The sequence below is a fragment of the Rosa rugosa genome, chromosome 6 (genome assembly GCF_958449725.1).
Source record: "Rosa rugosa chromosome 6, drRosRugo1.1, whole genome shotgun sequence".
Classification (NCBI taxonomy): Eukaryota; Viridiplantae; Streptophyta; class Magnoliopsida; order Rosales; family Rosaceae; genus Rosa; species Rosa rugosa.
This window is the reverse complement of record NC_084825.1, coordinates 50,824,707-50,844,790: the sequence shown is the minus strand read 5'-3', so window position 1 is coordinate 50,844,790 and position 20,084 is coordinate 50,824,707. Positions and strand designations below refer to the sequence as shown.

Here is a 20,084-nt window from a genome sequence, read left to right as displayed (position 1 = left end):
CCTCCTGCTCAACAAACATACTCATCATCAACCCACGAATAAAACCAAACACAACTAGAAAGGAATAACAGTAAGGTTAGTCAGAGAGCGCAATCTGCATCCGATAGTGTTAATAACTGTATTGACCACCACAAAAAGGGCATTGCTTTCCTAAAACAAGATAGTTTGTTTCTCTCCATAGTTTGATCATAAGCAGGAGCAGCAGCTAAATGGATAGAGAATTTCCTTTCCAATGATAAGGATCAATGAGGATAGATCAAGGTCGCTGATTCCATGGATGTCCATAATCTACCATTAAACTAGCCCAAATGCCAATACTAAATAGCAATTGGAAGAATAAATAAAGCCATCAGAGCTAGGAAGACACTTCCAACCATTTTTGCTAAAAACTGTATGCATATACGTACTTGTGTGTGTGTGTGTGTGTGAAAGTTAGCTTGATTGATTAGAATCATGTAAAATAGCTGTAGGATAGAGTTATGTCCATCTTTCCTTAGTGCTGATAGTTTTTGTAATGGGCAAATAGGCAAATGCAGAGTAGATAACAAATTCATATAATTAAAACTGTACAAGTCTTGAAAGGACTTCCTTACGCCGAGTGTTTCTTATTGCAAGGTACCCTATCTTATTTTTGCTTAATTGACTCTTGTTTTTAGGTATATTTTCATATTAATCCCATAATAACTTTTTACTCTCAACTATTACATTTCATCTAACAACAGACCCTAGACCTAGCCTTCCTTCAATCAATATTCAAAAAGCTTAACTTTGTTGATTAGCTAAAACACTCAAACTATAAGGTAATGAAATAATGAAGAGAACAACTTCTAATTGAACTTGGTTTGACAAAGTTTTACTCTGCATAGTTACCCCAGAAAAATATATACAAAGCACAGAACAATGTATACCTAATGTAACGCTTGATTAAGACATTACTTACCCTTGAACAGAAAGTAAGACAAATCATGACACATGGAATGCGCATCATCAAGTAAACCAGAGAACTTACACGGTGACCGTGATGGAGTGGGAGCACAGCTAAACCGCACACTTCTGTAAAGATGGGAGAAGCGTCCTCAGACCAGTAGTGGTATTCAAAGGTGCGCCAACCCAGGGTTTTGGCGGAGAAGGATCTACCATTCGAGTTGGAGGGGTAAAATACACGGAAATATGGATCATCACCACAACTGCTGGTACGAGTGTCAGCACTAGCAGCAGATTTCGAAAAAGAATATTCGAATGTGAAGAAAACCCACGCATCTTATCAAAAATCCACCAATGCAAGAACACAAAGCATACTTTTTGACCACCAAGATGGGTAAAACCGATTGAGGAGGGATCAAATTTAATATCCACCTCTATGGTTGCTACAAGCTCGAGAAAAAGATCATAGGACAGGCTCATGGGGAAGCCTTGTTGAGGCCGTAAGTCGAGAGCGTACAGTTTACCCTCGATCTCCATCAGCTGGGGAAAACGTTTTGGTGATTGAAATTCGGGAAAACCATGATCACGAGCTTTAGCTTTGGGTTTGTTGGCTTTGCGGTTGATGAACTTGGGCTTACCTGGCAAGGTGTCCAGCACATAGACCTTGGAAGTCCGATGTCGTTGCGGAAGTTGAAGTCCGCCGGCCAAAACAATCTGAGATCCAAACACACCGAAACCCATCTAGTGGGGAACGTCGTTGCCTTGAAGAAAATCAACTTCTCGCCGGATATGGTCTTGGACTTTGGTTGGTGGAGATCCCATAGCTTTGATTGGTGGAGATCTGGAAAAAGAGATGGTAATCGGAGTATCGGAAAAGGAGAGCAACTCGGTCAAGTTGATGGCCTGGACACTGTAACACTGTGTACGCACGCTCTTGTCCCTATATTTCTCCATGCTACATATATACAGCGACTTGGTCGAGACCCAATCCGCCTCAGCCTCCATGGCCTTCGAATTCCGACGCTCAGACCCTAAACCCCTTTCCTTACCCTGTATCGACATGCTAGTATTTATAACCATGCAAACGTTTTGTATTGGGCTGCCAGGTGTGGCCCAAACTTCACAATCATATAAAAAAAGGGATTCAAATAGAGGCCCAAAACAGGAAAAGGAGTACAACAAGGTTCAAGTATTCTCTTCCTCAACTTGGTCCTGGTCTTCACTGTAACTCTCTGCTTCTGGTTTCCAAGGCACAAGAAGTCTCCAAGTAAAACTTATATTTGCGTTTACTTATAGTAGATCTTTCAAGTTTCTACTAAGCTATTCTTCCGTATTACAATATCTTTTGTATTATTTATACGGACAATTATTAGGTTCACTCCTTGGGTGAATGAGCATATTCACCCTCTATTACGATTAACGCATAATAACTTTATAATTTTATAATCCAACCATTCATGTTGTATAACGTAATACAAAGATTAGCTCTGTAAATAATCAATCAAATTGAAGACATTTTAGTTATTCATTTCTATGAAATACATGAACGGTTTATTATAATAGTAGTAAGTGTTGTTAGAACCATCCATTTGTTTGATTCAATTGGATAACTAAACGATTTGCGATTCGGTTGATTTTTTTACAGAGATAATTTTTAAAGCCTAATTTAAGATATGGACCGTTGGATTATAAATTTATTAAGTAAAAGTATGTTAATCGACAATGGAGGTGAATATGCTCGATCACCCTAAGGGTGAACTTAAGAATTGTCCTTATTTATACCTCATCATGCTGCACTAAATTATTGGTTCGCGTTTGGTTTCCAAGAAAAAAAAAATTCCTCAAGCTGTTGTCCTGTTGCTCGGAAGGCAAGTACATATGAAAAAATATCTGTTCATGAAATCATATACTAATTAGTTGATAATCAATTTCTTTACTGTGGTCCAGGTATGTGGGGGAAAGGTATATCCTATCCCGAAGTTTTCGTGTTTTGATTTGAGAGAAAGTCTTGCGTAGGGCATGCGTAAATGACACGTGGTAGGGCTGCCCAATCAGGTTCTTAGCAGGGGGGTATTTTAGATATTTCACTTTAAAAAAACACGGGCTGTTTCGAAATACATATAAAGTTTGGTGGATTTTGATTGGACAGCCGCACGGCCACCGTACGTAAGAATTTTTCTTGATTTGAATGAGTACATGATGTCAATAGCTATTGATCAAGTGCATGTCTCTAGACATTAAAATATTCTGTAGATTTGAATTCATAGAGTTAGATCTTATTTGAATGTTCTATGACTTGTGAATCATCCTAGTGAATCAAGCTGTTGGTGTCCAAATATGAGCAATGCTAGGTAGACCTTATTCTTTTCTGTTATCGATCACATGGTATTATCTGTGATTTAAGGTCCCCTAATTACATATAAGCTTAGCTATGTTTATTGATATTTAGTAAACTAAGACACTTAAGTAAGAAGTTTCTGTCATTTAAAAAAAAAAAAAAACTTTTTCAGTTAAGAGCCTAATTAGTTGCATGCGTTGAATAGGCAAGTAGGGAGTTGAGGATGAAAGTACAACTGCAGGCATTTCTAGACCTTTTGTTAGACAGGAAATTAAGCCTCTAATCTCTTCTAATTAATACTATTTCATACTCTCCATCACCATTTGAACTAACCTCATGGATTTTTCTACAACTTGATCAATTGGCATCTAACTTTAGCATCACAAAATTCCGTGCTAGGCTTTATTTTTCTTTAGTTGTGATCATTTTTCTTACATGATCTGTAAAAGGAAGGTTGAGAAATAATTACTACTTTGAAAGAAAGCATATATATAGTACATAATCATGGCATGGTTGGAAAGAGAGGAGTAAAGTTAAAGATATTGACAGCAAAACTCAGTTGAACACATGTACAAGTACACCAGCAAATCAAAGTGAAAATATAACTTGAAGATTCATATAATGATGGTTCATAATAATAGTGAGATTTATGGCTTTTTCTTCTGAATTAAAAAAAAAAATTCCACATTGAAAGAAAAAGGAAGAGAAGGAACAAGATGAGGATATGCTGTTTATAAGGCTATTCAGCTCTTTATATAATAAGGAAAGGCATCTCCTTTCATCTGCTTTTTTTCTCCTTTCACCTTGAATGCATGGACAATAAGAGTGGAAGAATCTCTTATGCAAAGAAAGAGCGTTTTCAAGGATCAGAAAAGGAGCCGAAAAATTCATCTAGCAGCAGAATTGAATGTCCCTGGCCCCAATAAAAACCTGGAAAAGCAGCCGTTGAAGAATGTTCACAGCATAATCCTTCGGATATCCTATTTTCTAGTCACCTGGTTTATTCCATCTCCATCTCTTGAAGCCTTGACCCAAATGGAGCGCTTATATATACAGCTTGCGCCAGACCACCATTGAAACCAGAGGAGTACTATTACAAGCAAGTGAGCAACTGGCTTGAAAAATAGAAGTTGTCAATTAATAAGCAAACCAGTCATAGGGCTCCTCCCTATTGGCAGGCACTGGTGATTGGTGTAACATATAGAGGTTTACAATCACTTTCATTCATGACCTGCCAAAGGAGAGTTGCCCTGCGATTGCTTTAGCTTAATAACCTTGCAACCGCATTCAGTCCAGCACTCCTCGAGTCCTGAGTAATACCCTTCCCACATCGGTTATGTGCTAAGTAGATCCTGGTACTCCTATAAGCATAGATCAATAATGCTTTAGATATTGAAGTTTTCTTATTTTTTTTACTATTGCACTTATTTGTGATTAAAATGCAATGTAGCTTACCATGTGGTTTTGAACAATGCAGGACGTGACTAAAATGCAGTGTAGCTTACCATGTGGTTTTGAACAATGCAGGACATAAGAACAGAAATGGTGTCATGGTGTAATAGATCTAGGAAGAACAAATTCTTTTCTTCAAGAGTTTGAGTACAAGTGGATAAACTGTTATTATAAGTTATAATTGGCATTCCCTCTTATAACAAAACACTACTCATTAAGAAGCCCAGGTATGAAGCCCAACACCATGATTCTTTAATTGCAATCTTCTTCACTTTTGTGCTTGTCTTGCTGTCGAAAGTGGAAGATCAGTTTGTTGTCAGTTTCCCCATCTTAGCATGATAGTTTAATTGCAACTTGCTTCTTCTTCTCTTTGGGGGTCGCCTTGTCGTCGAAGACCAAGACCAAGTTTTGAAGATTAGTTCAATTGCAACTTGCTACCTCATCATAGCTTGCTGTCTTGCTTCCCCATCTGAACTTGCTGTCATGTCTAAACACCTTACTTGAAGATAGAAGAAGTCTCCTCTTCCTCATGGCTCAGGTAAGCTCATGCATTGCATCTCCTTCAAAAAGTCATGGGTTTTTCTTGGGTTCCCTTCTTGTGTCAGCCTTGATTAAGGAATTTAGGAGTTGGCTTCTAAAGGTTTTCCAAATTGAAATTTGGGGAATGGGTTTACATGTGCAATCTAAAATTAAGGGGATGGGGTTACCTACTCCAATTGAGCTTAAGGGGTCTTTGAGTGAACTGTCCTTCCTCTTCCTCCTATATATACATGGGTACTCTGTTCATTCTCGGCATTGAAAATACTTTTGTTTTTCAGTCCCTTTGTTTATCAAGAGTTTGTCTCTTTGGTTTTCTGCTTTTCAAAGTGTCTTGTTCCATGTTGAAAACAATTTGAAAAAGACAAAACCATTCATGCATATTCATCTCTTGCCTCCCATGAGGTCAATTGGGTATTGCAAACTTCAAAGGTAAAATCTTCAAGAAGGACTTGCTGCGTTCATAGCTTGTGTCTTAGTAAGATTTCTGAGTTGTTCACTTGTGTAAACAATTAGCAAGATTTGAGTACAAACAGTCTAGTGAGTGAGTCTAGAAAGGTTGCCGCGATCAGTGTAACCTCTGTGTTGTAATCTTGTGATTTGGTTTTGGTTTTGGTCTTTCAAGAGTAAATGTCACGCAGATGTTTTCCCTAGATAGGGTTTTACTGCGTCAACAAAACATGTGTTCTTTATTGCTTTAGTTGGTTTGGTTGATTGTTCAATACATTTTGTTCAATATCAGCACTCAGGATTGATCACCCAGTTGCAATCCATGAGAAAGTTTTTTGAACGAAAAAATTGGTTGTGAGCCTATTCACCCCCCTCTAGGCTCCTTCTAGGATCTACATAAACCTCATATGGTGTTTACAAAATTTCCTAATGACATGTAATTAGTGACTGATATCACTCTTTTTTTTTTTTTTGGACTGATATCACTTTTGTAAGATTGTCAAGTACATTTTTTGGCTTACACATTAAAAGTCATATAAGAGACCACATCATACCCTTTTTTTTTTTTTTGATGAACCTCAATAAAACGAGGATAATTAAGTATAACATTTTGATCATCTGCGGTTAGCTTCTTGACACCAAAGGCTCGAAGTCTTTGCGATAGCAATGAAGCCAATTTTTTGTTTTTCAAACTTTAAAGTATAGGGGGTATAAATCTTTGCCTCTAGTTCATAAAATTGGAACTATTTAATCAACGTGTCTTTTTAGTGAGTGATCTCTTTGTTTTGCCATTTTAAGGGATCGCTTATTAGACTAACTTTTCGATCACATATCATCATCTCGACCGTTCAATTTTTAGGTCTACATGAGTAGATCACTTCTGTAAATTTTCAGCCCAATTGATAATTGCTAAGGCATCCATAAGTTTGATTTACAATAATAAACATGAACGGCTCATATTAGACAGATTTAGTTTGTCATTTGATTTAATCTAATTCGATACCTTAATGGTCATCAATTTGGCTGAAAATTTACATAAATGATCAATTCATGGAATCCTAAGAATTGAACGGTCGAGATGCCCAGATGTGATCGAAAAATGGGTCTCATAAAGGATCCCTTATAATGACGAAAAACAAAAGATCCCTTAGTGAAAGAGCCCTTTTTAAGAAATTAAGAGAATAATTTCGACAAAATGAATGAGGTACATTATGTTGAAACGTATTTCCACCACATTTTAACATTGTAAACTTTCTAAAGTGACATGCATTCTGGTAATGACAGGTTAAATACAAGATTCTACACGACAGTATGTCACAAATTTCCAGTCAAAATATAATTACCATCTATGTGGACAACCTAATTAAAGAGTGATGTAGTTGATAAATGATTAGAATTACATCCCTTCAATTTTTTTTTGCCCATTTTGTATGGTGGCTCTTAGTCTACCCGATAAAATTCTTGGAAGATAGTAATAGATGGAAATTAAAGAATTACATAATCTTAAGGTGATACCAACCTATAGGTTAAGACTACAGATCGAGATTATATCATGACTTACGACAACGCGACAAGTAACAAAGTAACTAGTTATACTTTTCCTCACAATACTTTTTCTATTTTGATAAACAAGGGAGAATTACCCTTCTAGTTTATAGCATATTCGCATACACCTTAGCCTTAAATCCTTAATCAACAAACTTTAGTAGAATAATAGCAGGGCCCACACCCTATGTGTGTGGGGAGATATGAAGTAGTGAGAAGTGTTTTTCTCCATGGTAAAGTAGTGGGAAATTTTTTTTTTTTTTTCCTCCATGTATATAGCCATTTGATTTTTTTAGGGTGGTGCTATTCGCACACCCATTTTCTCTATTCACACACCCCTTCTATTTTTCCATTACTTTAATACAATTTTTTTTTATAAATTACCATAACTACCCTCTCTTGTAATTATGTTTTTTTTGTTTCTATTTGGCAAGTCAATCATGAATTAAACATCATTATACAATAAATTAATTTTTTCTCATGAATGTCATTGCTGATTTAGAAAAAAAAAAATGTTGGGCAAGACGAAGTGCAATCTGTCAAAAATTCTGCAATTAGTGCGGCAACATTTAGGGCTCAAATGAAAAATCACTATGTAACTGATTTTGGGGATTTAGGTATTGTCATGATTGCTATACAAAACTGAAGAAAACTATAAGCATATCACCCAAACTAAAGGAGATCCAAAATCTTTCACATCTGATTAAGCAATGTTGATTTAAGATTCCATTCCCAGTGACACAGCATTCTGCAAAGTGATGATATGACTAAAGTCAAAATGAAATCAAAGCGTCAACAATTTCAAAATTATCAATCAACTCAAGTCAAAACCATGATTAGCAAGCAAGTCATATCAAAATCAAACTAAGACGAACAGAACGCACACATTTGAAGCTCTTAATCCACCGAATCGCTAAGTAATTGATATTTTTAGCGGAGAGCGATGGATTGAAATACACCAAATAATTTTAGTAGAATCTTACCAGGAATGATGTATAGGGGCTCGAATGATCATTAAACTCATATTTTTCTTTCATGTCTCTATTACAAATTAGATGTAAAATTTTGTCCAAAGATGGGTCTAAAGTTGCTTGTTGTACCATAATTAAACTTCAAAGCATCACGTTAGAGAGATAGAATGACTATGCTAGAGAAGTTTTTGATAGAAAATAAAAGAGAAAATTGCAAAGAGCCTAGAAGTAATTTGTGTCTGGAAAATAAGGATTTAGGATTTGGGGATAATTGACTTGCCAAAAAGAAAAAAGAAAAAATAAATAAACAGAATTGCAAGGGATGGTAATTAGGGTACTTTGTAAAAAAAAATTAAATTAAAGTAATAGATAATAGAAGGGGTGTGTGAATAGAAAAAATGGGTGTGCGAATAGCAGCACCCTTTTTTTATTTATATTTATCTTCTATTTTATGTATTGATGCTATTGTCCTTGATAATTAATTTTATGTTAAATTTTATAAATATTTCAGGGCTATAATTGTAAAACAAAATTAGTTACGAAGATCAAGCTCTCTTATCTTAATAATAGTACTAGCATTATACTCGTTCGATGCCCGGAGTAATATAATATATGAACTTCTTGTTTTTTGTCTCAAAATTCAGCAGCTAAATAGAATAAAAGTTTGAAAACTGCTCTGAGCAATTTTTAGAGTGAAATATATTGCGTTTTTAACCCACATTTTTTTCTTTTCTAATTAACTTTTATTTGATTTTAGTATTTTACCATAATGACATTTTGGATCATTTTATATGTATTAAATTTATTTTATTTAAAGGGCATATATGATAATCTAAAATTTGCTGAAGCATTTGACACCAAAATTTGACTTCCATTTACAGTAGTAAAGATAAATGAAGTTCTAATCTTTTCTATTAGAATGAAAAAAGAAAAAATGCCATGTAGTGAATGAAACGCCCATATGTTTGTCACAGTGGTGGAGCCAAAATTTCATATTAAGCGGAACACTCAGAAGTTTTAGAAAAAAAAAATTTGAAATTTAAAATATATACCAACACTTTAATAAAAATAAAAAATAAGAATAAAATTGCTGTAAGATTAATATTTTTCTTAAAATTACGTATTTTATTAGTAAAATTTATAGCTTTAGATATTAGACAATTTTTATTATGTTGACATAATTTAATTTAACTTCTAAGGCTATAGAATGTTCTCAAAAAGAAAAAAGAAAAAAATTGAAAAACCAATCATCCCATCATGCTGATTCGAACCTGGAACGAGTTGAAAAATACTTGCATGCGTTGCCACTACGCAAAGTTGGCTGGCTATGAGATTGGCAAAGTCTAATAAACTTATTCGTTTTTTCATATACAGAAAATAAAAAAAAATATATAAAAGTGAGTGGGGCGACCCACTAGATCCCAGCCCGCCCAATAATCCCTTTCATACTAAACCGATGAAAAAAGCCCACATGAGGAAAAGCCCATAGAAATCACATATACCCAAGCCGAGACGGGAGTCTCTTCATTTTCTTCTTCGTCAAGATTTCTTTCAGTAGCAGAGAGTAGCTTCTAGAAGGAAAAAGACCCAGAGCTAATCTTAATTCTGAAAATGGCGGATGGGAAGAAGAAGAAGAAGAAGAAGAACAAGAAGGGCAAGAAGCTTCAGACCAAGCAACCCAAAGACTCACAGGTAATTTCAGTTCTTTTGCCCCTGTAAATTCCAATTGATATTCTTAGTTTTGTTCATCCATGGCATGACATGTGTATATCTGTTGTGAAATGTGGGTGGATCTTTGCTTTGAGTGGTCTGGGTTGACACATTTCTTTCCATCTTTAAGCATGTAAATGGCTTCAAGAGCTCTGCTACAGTGGGTTAATGGTGTGTAATTTTCATGTTTGGGTGAAATGCTAGAGTAAAATTTGAGTGTGCAGGAATTTCTTTCTATTTTTATACAAGCTGGATGGAGTATTAGTACATGTGGGTAATGGTGTGTAATTTAATGTGGGTCAATATAATAGCTCTGATACATGTGGGTTAATGGTGTGTAATTTAATGTCCTATACATGTTCGATGAATTGCTAGAGTAAAATTTGAGCATAATTTATTCATTCCTGTTAGTGAATATCTTGGTAACATAACTCTTGCTAGAGAGTAGAGCAATCTTGTAAAGTAGAGCGAGATTGACATAATAATGCTATGAACAAGAGCTCTGCTAGTGAATAAGATTGCTCTGATGGGTATTAGATAGTGACATGACTCTTGCAAAAGGTGATTAAGGTGAGCTTAATTGTCTCTTGTGTTCACATCCTTCATCCTTGTAAGTCATTGGGACATCGATCTATGCGTAAAAAAAAAAAAAAATCTTGAAGCTCCTCCATTTCATTTTCATGTGAGAGTTACTACTTGTTTGTTGGTAAGGAATGATTGCTAGCTATAGAAAGAGCAAATACTATGCCAAAACAGACTCTTGAACAATTACTAATGATGCTTTGGGCTCTTTGGTGCAACAGAATTGATAAGCTTCGATCTAATGTGTCTAAATCTTCACTGGAGATTGTGGCTCAAACAATGAGCTGGTATGATGAGTTTGTGAAAGCCAATGGGAAGGTTAAAATTCCATCTCTTTAGACAATGCGTCATTAAGTGGTAGGCCCTGCTGCCAGAAACACTTAAACTGAATGTGGATGGGGCTTTCTGTGTGCTGATACTCTAGGAGGGTCTGATGGCATTGTTCGGGATAATCTTGGTCAGTTTGTGGAGTGTTTTGCGAACATGTCACTCATGTCAACTCTGCTTCTCCAATGGAGCTTCTGGTGATTGATTGCTTAATGGCTGTACAAGTAGTACATGCTGACATAGTAGACAATTTAATAGCTCACCATGTCCTTGTGGATATTAGAACTAAGCTAGGTCAACTTCCTCAGGTCACCCTTTGCTAAGAACTAAGGCAATCTAACAAGGTTGCTCATTGTTTAGCTAGTGTGGCCTTTGAAGCCCCATTAAGCCAAGTTTGGCTTATGCTCCTGATTTCATTTAGGATGCCATAGCTTTTTATTGTAATCGCATTTGATCGAAATAAAATTCAGCTTTGTCTAGCTATTGTATTATATAAACTCTTATTGTGGATTATCCAAAAAAATATGAATTCTTATTGTGGATGTGGGAATTTGGTCCTTGTGTTCTGTAAGGGGAAGCCCTGTTCTTGCTTTTACTTGAGATTTATATGTTGATGAGGTATACTTTTTTGACAGGTTAACCAGATAGTTTGCAAGCATTGCAGACAAAGGTTCACAACAAGGGAAGAATATGACAATCATTTCGGAGAAGACAACACTTGCACGATGCTTAATGAAGCTGGGTACAACCAGTACAAGAAGAAAGCTAACATGTCACTCGAAAGGAAGATGAGGCTGGCGTCTAAGCAGTTTCAGAAGTCAAAGAAGCTTGAGAGGAACAACATCTAAGTTTGGTGATAGCAGAAATTGAAAAATGTAGTTCAGAGAAGAACATGTCTAGACTATGTTACTTTCTTCAAGGTTTCCAAAGATATGGGTGGATGACCAAGTGTATTAAGAATTTAGTCGCACTTGAGTCCCTGCTGAACTAATATGTTGATTGCATGGCTAAAGGAAATGAATGTTAATTAGGTAGTTCAGTAACAAATCTTACTTTTTTCTATTCATTGCAAAAGAGTGATTTGCTACCTTTATAAATATAGGCAGAGTGAGTATGGTAGGCAACTAAATAAGAGCTGAACAAAATGAATTTCTTTATAAACTCATACATGTCCTGCTTGATATTATCTTTTGTGTTATTACGAGAGGATGAACTGCAACTTGTTGTACATTAGCATGAAGATAGAACATGCTGATAGAAATGTAGTTAGAAATGTAAAGAAAGACATGAATGAATAGAGAGGTGACGCGCGACTCGCTGAACTAGCCCTTGGATTGGTGTTTGAGTGTTTCCTTTTCTTTGTTACAGGTAAGCAGACAGAGTTATGTCACCATCTAGTATGGCCTCTAAGGTCATAAGGAGGGGTGTTCAGTTCAAGATGAGTTGGGGAAGGAGGGACGTGAGAGTGGTGTTGGCGATGTTACTGAATTCAATTCTAGTGATCCATTTGCCCCTCAATTGTTGCAATAACCAAGGAGGAGGATGATCCTCACGGGGCTTGGATGGAGGAGCAGCCTAGAAGAAGTCCTAAGAAACAAGAGAGACTAGTTGGTGCCCCTGTGATAATTAATATGAAGCTTGATACATTAGTTTCAAGCACAAAAGATTAACGGCTTCAATTGCTCGATCAGTTTTGCTATGAATTTGTTATTGCCTGATTATTTATCCACTGTTCCATACATATTTGCCTTTTCTGACTTGTCAGTGGATCTTTAATTGCTGCAGATGAAGAAGATCGTATTATAGTTGTAGCTCATGCCACTCATGGGAACGTTGGGCGATAATTGCAAAGCTCAGAAAACATATAGGATGAAGATTGTTCACACAAGACAAGGCCGGTTGAAATACAAGAAAAATGAACCTAAATGAAGATAATCTATGACTGAGAAACCCGGTTTCCTAGTCTTTAACTATAAACAGAGGGGAAGAGGCACAAAAGATTAATTGCTTCAATTGCTCGATCAGTTTTGCTATCAGAAAACATATAGGATGAAGATTGTTCATACAAGACAAGGCCGGTTGAAATACAAGAAAAATGAACCTAAATCAAGATAATCTATGACTAAGAAACCCCGTTTAAAGACTACTATAAACAGAGGGGAGGAAGAGTCCTTGTAAATATAGGAATTGACAATCCTAGTATTTCCAGGAATATAAAGGGCCAATACAAGTCGTGAGAGGAATTGGACTGACAGCCCAAAACAAACTTAAAGCTTTTCCGAAGAAAAGAAGAAGAGTCACAAGATTAGGCCCAAATCGGAAAAGAAAGAGTCATAAAAGCTCTTTATATATAAATAGCTACATTGAGAATTTGAGATCTAAAAACCCCTGACTCCATCTGCCGGCCGTACTCAAGAGCAACCAAGACCTAGGGCAGAAACTGTTCAACTTTTCAGGTTTCAAATTATGGATCTACTTCCAGGTATGTTGTCTTAGAGACGCCTCAATATTATTTGTGAAATCCCAACTATTTCGCTTCCATGATCAAAATTATACATGTTCTTAATTCTGTGTGCCCTCCAGTAATGAAAGCTGCATCTTCTTCTTCTTGTTTTGAAGGGTAATGCCAAAAAAAATAAAATAAAGAAGGAGATTGCCACAGTGTCTAGTCAAACTAACACAATTGCTAGCTTTTTTTTCTTGTTTTTTGTTTTTTTTTTTTGTGAAATTACCATTTAACAAACAATAAACATAAGAGTCTACAAACGAGCCAAAAAAGAATATTATTGACCCAAACATGAAAGTTAGGAACCATAAGTGCATTCCTAACACAATTGCAAGTTGAATAACAGACTCTAGCTAAACCATTGTCTTTTCAGAATTCTACTTTTGTCTTTAGAATTTTTTTACTCTTTACCCCTTCTCGACTATATGATTTCTACTTACTTATGTACTTCCGATTGTTATCGGGAAGTTTACATTTATGGAGGCTATTGTGTTTTATTTTTATTCTTTGTTTTTGGCATGATATTTTGATTGTTTTCTGGTGAATTATATTCTTACACATTTAGAAGAAAAATCTGGGGATCTACCTGGTCCGTTCAAACTAGTGCTTCACCTATTCCATATATAGATAATACCCTGGTCAGTAATGTATTTAATTTTGTATGTTTTTTTTGTTTGTCTTGGCAGATTGGTCAGAGTTGCCTAATCAAATATTGGAATCAGTTTTAGAGAGACTAGATTTGCTAGCAGATTATGTGAGATTCAGTGTTGTTTGTAGATCATGGAATTTCATAGCTAAGGATAATCGAAACAAACGAGTTAAAATGCCATGTTGTCATCCCCCTCCAATGCTCTTGATTAACACCGACATTGGAGATATATGGAAGGTCTACAACGTCACGGCTGACAAGCTTCTTGATTTGCAAGTAAGAGTGCCCAATACCCGATTTTGTGGGTCTTCAAAAGGATGGTTGATATTTGTGGAGAATGATTTTACAGTAACTCTAATAAATCCGTTCTTTAGGGTTAGAGGGAGGGTAGAAAAAGAAAATTCTATCATTCATCTTCCTCCGTTGCGACTCATCAAAAACATAGATATGTCTAGAGTGGGACATGAGCGTTATGTTTACAAGGCTACCATTTCAGCAGACCCAGTATTAAATGCAAATGAGTGCATTGTTGTTGTCATCACTCAACCGGGCTTTCAGTTGGCTTTTATCAGACTTGGTAAAGATATAGCTTGGAGTTATATTGATGGAAGCTCACGTGGTCGTGGATTTGAGGAAGTCATTTTTCTGGGAGGTAAGTTTTATGGTGTTCGAAATAATGGCAGACTTTTATCTTTCGAAATTACTAGGTTCAATTTCAATCGAAAATTAGCTGCACGCTGCCTTCGACGAGATCACACCATAAAAAGTTATCTTGTGTATTCAAATAAGAAAGAATTGTTGATGGTTGAAAGATACATTAGCTTTGATAGGAAGAATGACATGCGTACAACATCAAAATTCATAATTTACAAATTGAATTTTGATGAGTGTAAGTGGACCAAGAAAAACAGTTTAGGTGGTGAAACACTCTTCCTAGGTGATAACTCTTCGTTTTCGGTGTTAGCTTCAAGTTTTCCAGGATGTCTACGGAATTGCATATACTTTAATCATGATTATGATTGTTTTAAAAGTAAATTTGGGCCTCGTGGTCCTAATGATTTTGGTGTGTATGATGTGGAAGATAAAAGCTTTCTACCGGTTGACTCCACAAATGCTTCGATGCTAGTGAAGATGAGCCTTCAACCATCAATCTGGATTTTGCCAACGTTTCAGCTGTGAACTATAAAATTTCTTTGTTTAATCCTATGCCCTTACTACTAATTTCTTTATCAACAATTGTAAACTTTTTCTTTTGAAATTGTTTATAACAGACTTTGCATTCGTTTTGTTCTTACTTATTTAGTGTTTACTACGAAAATTCAGTTCTTTTGTATATAAAGATACTAAGATATTTTGATCATATTCTTGACCCTCCGTGATAGAATTTCCCGATTACACCACTTGCTTGAAGTGGCTGCCTCACTTGGCACCCCTCAGAGGCGGTAACAACTAACAAGAGACCCCAACTCAATAAACAAAGGTAAGAGCCTCTTGAAAGAGGAAAAAAAAAAAATCCAACCCGCTTAGGAGGCAATCTACAACGATCTCTACTTTAACTGAGAGACCCCAACTCAATAGACGATAGATTTTCTAATCTTCAAAGGGCATAGAGGAGAGAAATGGTCTTATGGTCCTTTTTTTTTTTTTTTTTTTTTTTTGAGAATCTCAAAGCTTGAGCACCGAAAACACAATAGGCAAAGAGTCTGAAGACCAATTGCTATAAATAGACGGAGATGTTAGGGTATTTGCCTGACAGCCCAATATAAGACCAGGCCCAAATTAGGAAAAGAAACAGTGGCCCAACTGTGACAGTAACTGTTTTTCTATAAATAGCTAGTTGGGATCTAAATCTGACACCATCTGCCGGCGCTACTGAAAACTTGAGGAGCTAGGTAAGAGTTGCCTAATTATCTTTTTGATTCAGTTTTAGTCTGCCTAGCGTTACTGGGAGATTATTTGCGATTTAGTGTTGTCCGTGAACTATGGTATTGGGTAGCAAAGGATAATAAAAACAAACTCGCCAAGGCAGTGTTGTCATCCTCCTCCAATGCTCTTGATTAATACTGACAAAGAAGATACATGGAAGGTGTAAAACGTACGTCATGGATAATAAGCTTCTTGATTTGCAATTAAGTGTGCCAAATACTCGATTTTATGGATCTTCAAAAGGATGGTTGATATTTGTGGAGAATAACTATGCAGTAACCCTTGTAAATCCATTCTTTGATGCACAGAAGAAAATGGAGAGTGAGGGATGGAGGAAGTAGATGCAAGGGTGTTCCGTCAATGTCCCTCAGAATATAGTCTACAATTGGAAGATGCCGCTGTACATACAACAATATTCACTGCTGAGATCCCCAACAAGAAAGCTTAACAAGAATGGGGACCAGACAAAATTAAACCATAACAGTAGTCTAGCAAATGCCAGCAAAGAGCAAATCATTACCCACAACAAGGTCCAACAGGCCCACCAAGACTCATTTCGGAGTTCCACGTCTAGAAAACCATATCCAAGAATGAATGAGGCGGTATATATAGAATTTTGCAGCAATAAGCTGACGTTAAAAGAGATTCTTGTCCTACCTTTACAGCATTTGGTATACCAACAAAAACCAAGGACCTTCACTGATCATACAACCTACTCCACTTAATTACACCCAGTTTGAAATTTGAATGGTGGCTCGTTAGTTTTACCAAATGAACTTCTTGGAAGATAGTAACAGATGCAAACGTAGTTCAGAATCTTAAGTTGATGGCAAAAAGATTAATACTTACGAAGTAGTTATTATTCTACAAGTATTTATTTCTCCGCACATTAATTTTTTTCTTTTCTGGTTGACTGGAAAGGGAGAATTCAAGTTTACTACATATACAAATTGTTAATTGAGAGAAAGACCGCAGCCTTTAATCGACAAAGTTTATAATCATTCTCTTAATTCTTAAATTTAAAAAAATAAAGAAATATTACGCAGCAAATGAACAACTCGTTTATCATAAGACAAATTTGAGAAGTTCTTATAGAAATAAACCATTCATAGTTTAATACTAACCCATGTAAAGGGCCACGTATAGAAATATTATGTGTTCGAGCTGTGGTGATTTGGGTTGTGCCCGGAAGGTGTTTGATGAAATGCGTGTGAGAGATTTGGTTTCGTGGAACTCTTTGATATGTGGGTATAGTCAGTGCAGTAGGTATAAGGAGGTTTTGGGTCTTTTTAATTGTGGCGATGAAAGTAACGGAGAATGTGAGGGCTGATCCGGTGACGATGATGAAAGTTGTTTTGGCATGTATGAATGGGAAATTGCGGATTGTGTGGTGAAGTCTGTGGAAGAAAATCATTTCCGTGTTTGGTTGGATGCGTGAAAGGAATGTAGTATCATGGAATGCCATGATCAATGGATATGCAAAAGTTGGAAATTTTGTTGATGCAGGAAAGCGTTTTGATAGGATGCTGATCGAATAGGGATGTCATCTCTTGGACTTCCATGACCACCGGTTATTCTCAAGCTAACCAACATGCTGAGGTGGTGAGTCGTTTTTCGTGAAATAATGGCAGCTAATTAATGTGAAGCCGGATATGATGACGGTGTCCAGTGTGCTTTCTGATTGTGCCCATGTGGGTTCACTTGATGTGGGAGAGGCTGTGCACGAGTACATGAGGAAGCATGGAGTGAAAACAGATGTTTATATATGTAGGGAACGATTTGATATATATGCATTGCAAATATTTCGAGGTATGGGCTGCTTTAGATATGGAATTCGAATCCATTAGGAGAATTGGTAGCTCCATTAGGAAGACCGGAGAATTGGTAGCTCCATTAGGAAGTTATGTTCAAGCCTTTTGGTTTGACTCTTGTTATAAATTACCCATTAGTGGATCTTGTTTGTATCGTTCATACGGCTTGTAACATTTTCCGTATGAATGCATTCATTTTTTTTTTTGAAACGGGGTTTTGAACCCATTCTAACTGGAAGGCTCAGCCCCATGAATGCATTCATTTAATCAAAAAAAGATATGGAATTTGAGGGTGAATTTTGACTTTCTACTCCCATTATTATCACAAACCCATTTTACTTTACTTCGGGGTACTAATTTTTTGTTAGAATAAATGTGCATGGACTTTCAAAAATGTGGTTGTACTTGGGGTACTGAGAGTTTGTTCTTGGTACTCGAATATGTTTTTGTACTGTGTAAAATAGCTCTTTTTGATGACTCCTATAGGGTGGGTTATTTTTGGACTGCTTTGCTTTGCTTTGCTGAATTTCAATACAAGGTTAACCTCTTTCTTTAGCTCAGTGGTTAGAGCACCACTACCTAATGACGAAGTCATGGGTTCAAGTCACCATGGGGGTAGGAGTGATATCATTTGATCCTCTTTAAAAAAAAAGTAAAAAGAAAAAAAAAATGATATAAAAGGGGACCATAAAAGGGATGCAAATTCTAAATGTGCGATTTCTGTTGAGTCAACGAACACGATCAGTTACATGCCCATTCCTAGTGGTTACATGCATGTCTTTGGTTTGGTTAAAAATTAAAAATTGACGGGACATCATCAAATCAAATTAACTAGACAAATGTGACTTCAGAGTTCAGAAAGGGTAGTGGCATCTATCGTAATTATTGAAATGAGCAGAGGCAAGAGTAGAGTCCTATAAAAAGACGCTTCTCAGGTAGCGATTAAGGAATGTAGGGCTGGATTCGGTACTAAACCGATCCATTTTTCCCCAAACCGTTGCCGAACCGACCTCCGTCGGTATCAGAATTTTCAAACCGCCACCGATCTGACATAGTCGGTATACCGACTGTCGGCAAGCCGAATTTTCGGTTGGTATCGTTCGGTTTTGCTGCCGGAAATCAGAGGAGGCCCAATTGGTCGCGGGTGTCTGACTGACGGAGGTTGTTGCGGTAGAAGCACATCACATCAAAGCAGCCATCGAAGATTCAGATCTCATCTGGAGTTTCCCTTGGAGATGACTAGATGAGGACGAAGTGATGATACTGATAATGGAGAAAAGTAGGAGATGAAGGAAATAGAGGAAGAGGAAAATGAAAGAACTGGAAGAAAGCAAAAGCAATGGGACAAGAAACTGATGGAGATTCTGGAAAAAAAAAAACAAAAAAAACTGAAGGAGATGAAAGATGAGGATGAATAGGGAGAAGAAAGTGATGGAGATGATGAAAGATGAATGGTTTCTGATTTTTGGGATTGATGGACCCGATGAGGTCTTTTTGTTTTTTTCTTTTAATTGTATTTCAATTTCAGTTGTATCGTCCAGCTAATTGAATGTCCGAATCGAATTCCAAGTATTGATGTTATTTATTTATTTATTTTTGAGAAAAGGATTGCTAACATAGTAATGGGTTTGAATTCAATTTCAATGCCAACTTATTTGACCCTATTGGAGTGCAGATATTAGAGCTAGCAGTGTCCTACTAATCTCGTTTTTATTTCTTAACTATATTATGCATACTAAATAGATGGAGTTAGTGATAACATTATATTTTGATACTCTTCTTAACGTACATCATGTTACTTTAGCATACCAGACACGCTTTATAAGAATAAAAAAGTTTTGTCAACATTACTTTAGAATAACAGACATGTTTTTATTTCTTAACTGTGTCATGCATACTAAATAGATGGAGTTAGTTATAACATTAAATATTGATTTTCTTCTTAACATACACATACACCATGTTACTTTAGCATAACAGAGATGTATTTATTTCTTAACTGTGTCATGCATACTAAATGATGGAGACATGGAGTTAGTTATAACATTAAATATTGATTTTCTTCTTAACATACACCATGTTACTTTAGCATAACAGACACGTTTTATATAAATGAAAAGTTTAACGATGTTATAAAAGTAATGTTTTATTTAGAAATAATACAAAAATATATGAAACCTATAATGTAAATTAGTTGATAAAAGGGATGCAAATTTTAAATGTGCGATTTCTGTTGAGTAACGGACACGATCAGTTATACATAATACATGTGACTCGTGTCTTTGGTTTAGTTAAAATTGACGAGACATCATCAAACTAAACAAATCTGACTTTAGAAAGGGAAGTGACATCTATT

At 36.1% G+C, this 20,084-nt stretch overlaps 1 protein-coding gene across 1 annotated transcript; it reads left to right on the top strand.

Moving 5' to 3' along the window:
- Positions 1 to 13,233: 13,233 nt before the first annotated feature.
- On the top strand, positions 13,234 to 15,197 carry LOC133713589 (F-box protein SKIP23-like). Its single transcript, XM_062139624.1, has 2 exons — positions 13,234 to 13,318; positions 14,029 to 15,197. The coding sequence occupies exons 1-2, from the start codon at positions 13,303 to 13,305 to the stop codon at positions 15,168 to 15,170; spliced, it is 1,158 nt and encodes a 385-aa protein (XP_061995608.1). The 5' UTR covers positions 13,234 to 13,302; the 3' UTR covers positions 15,171 to 15,197.
- The last annotated feature ends 4,887 nt before the right edge of the window (positions 15,198 to 20,084 follow it).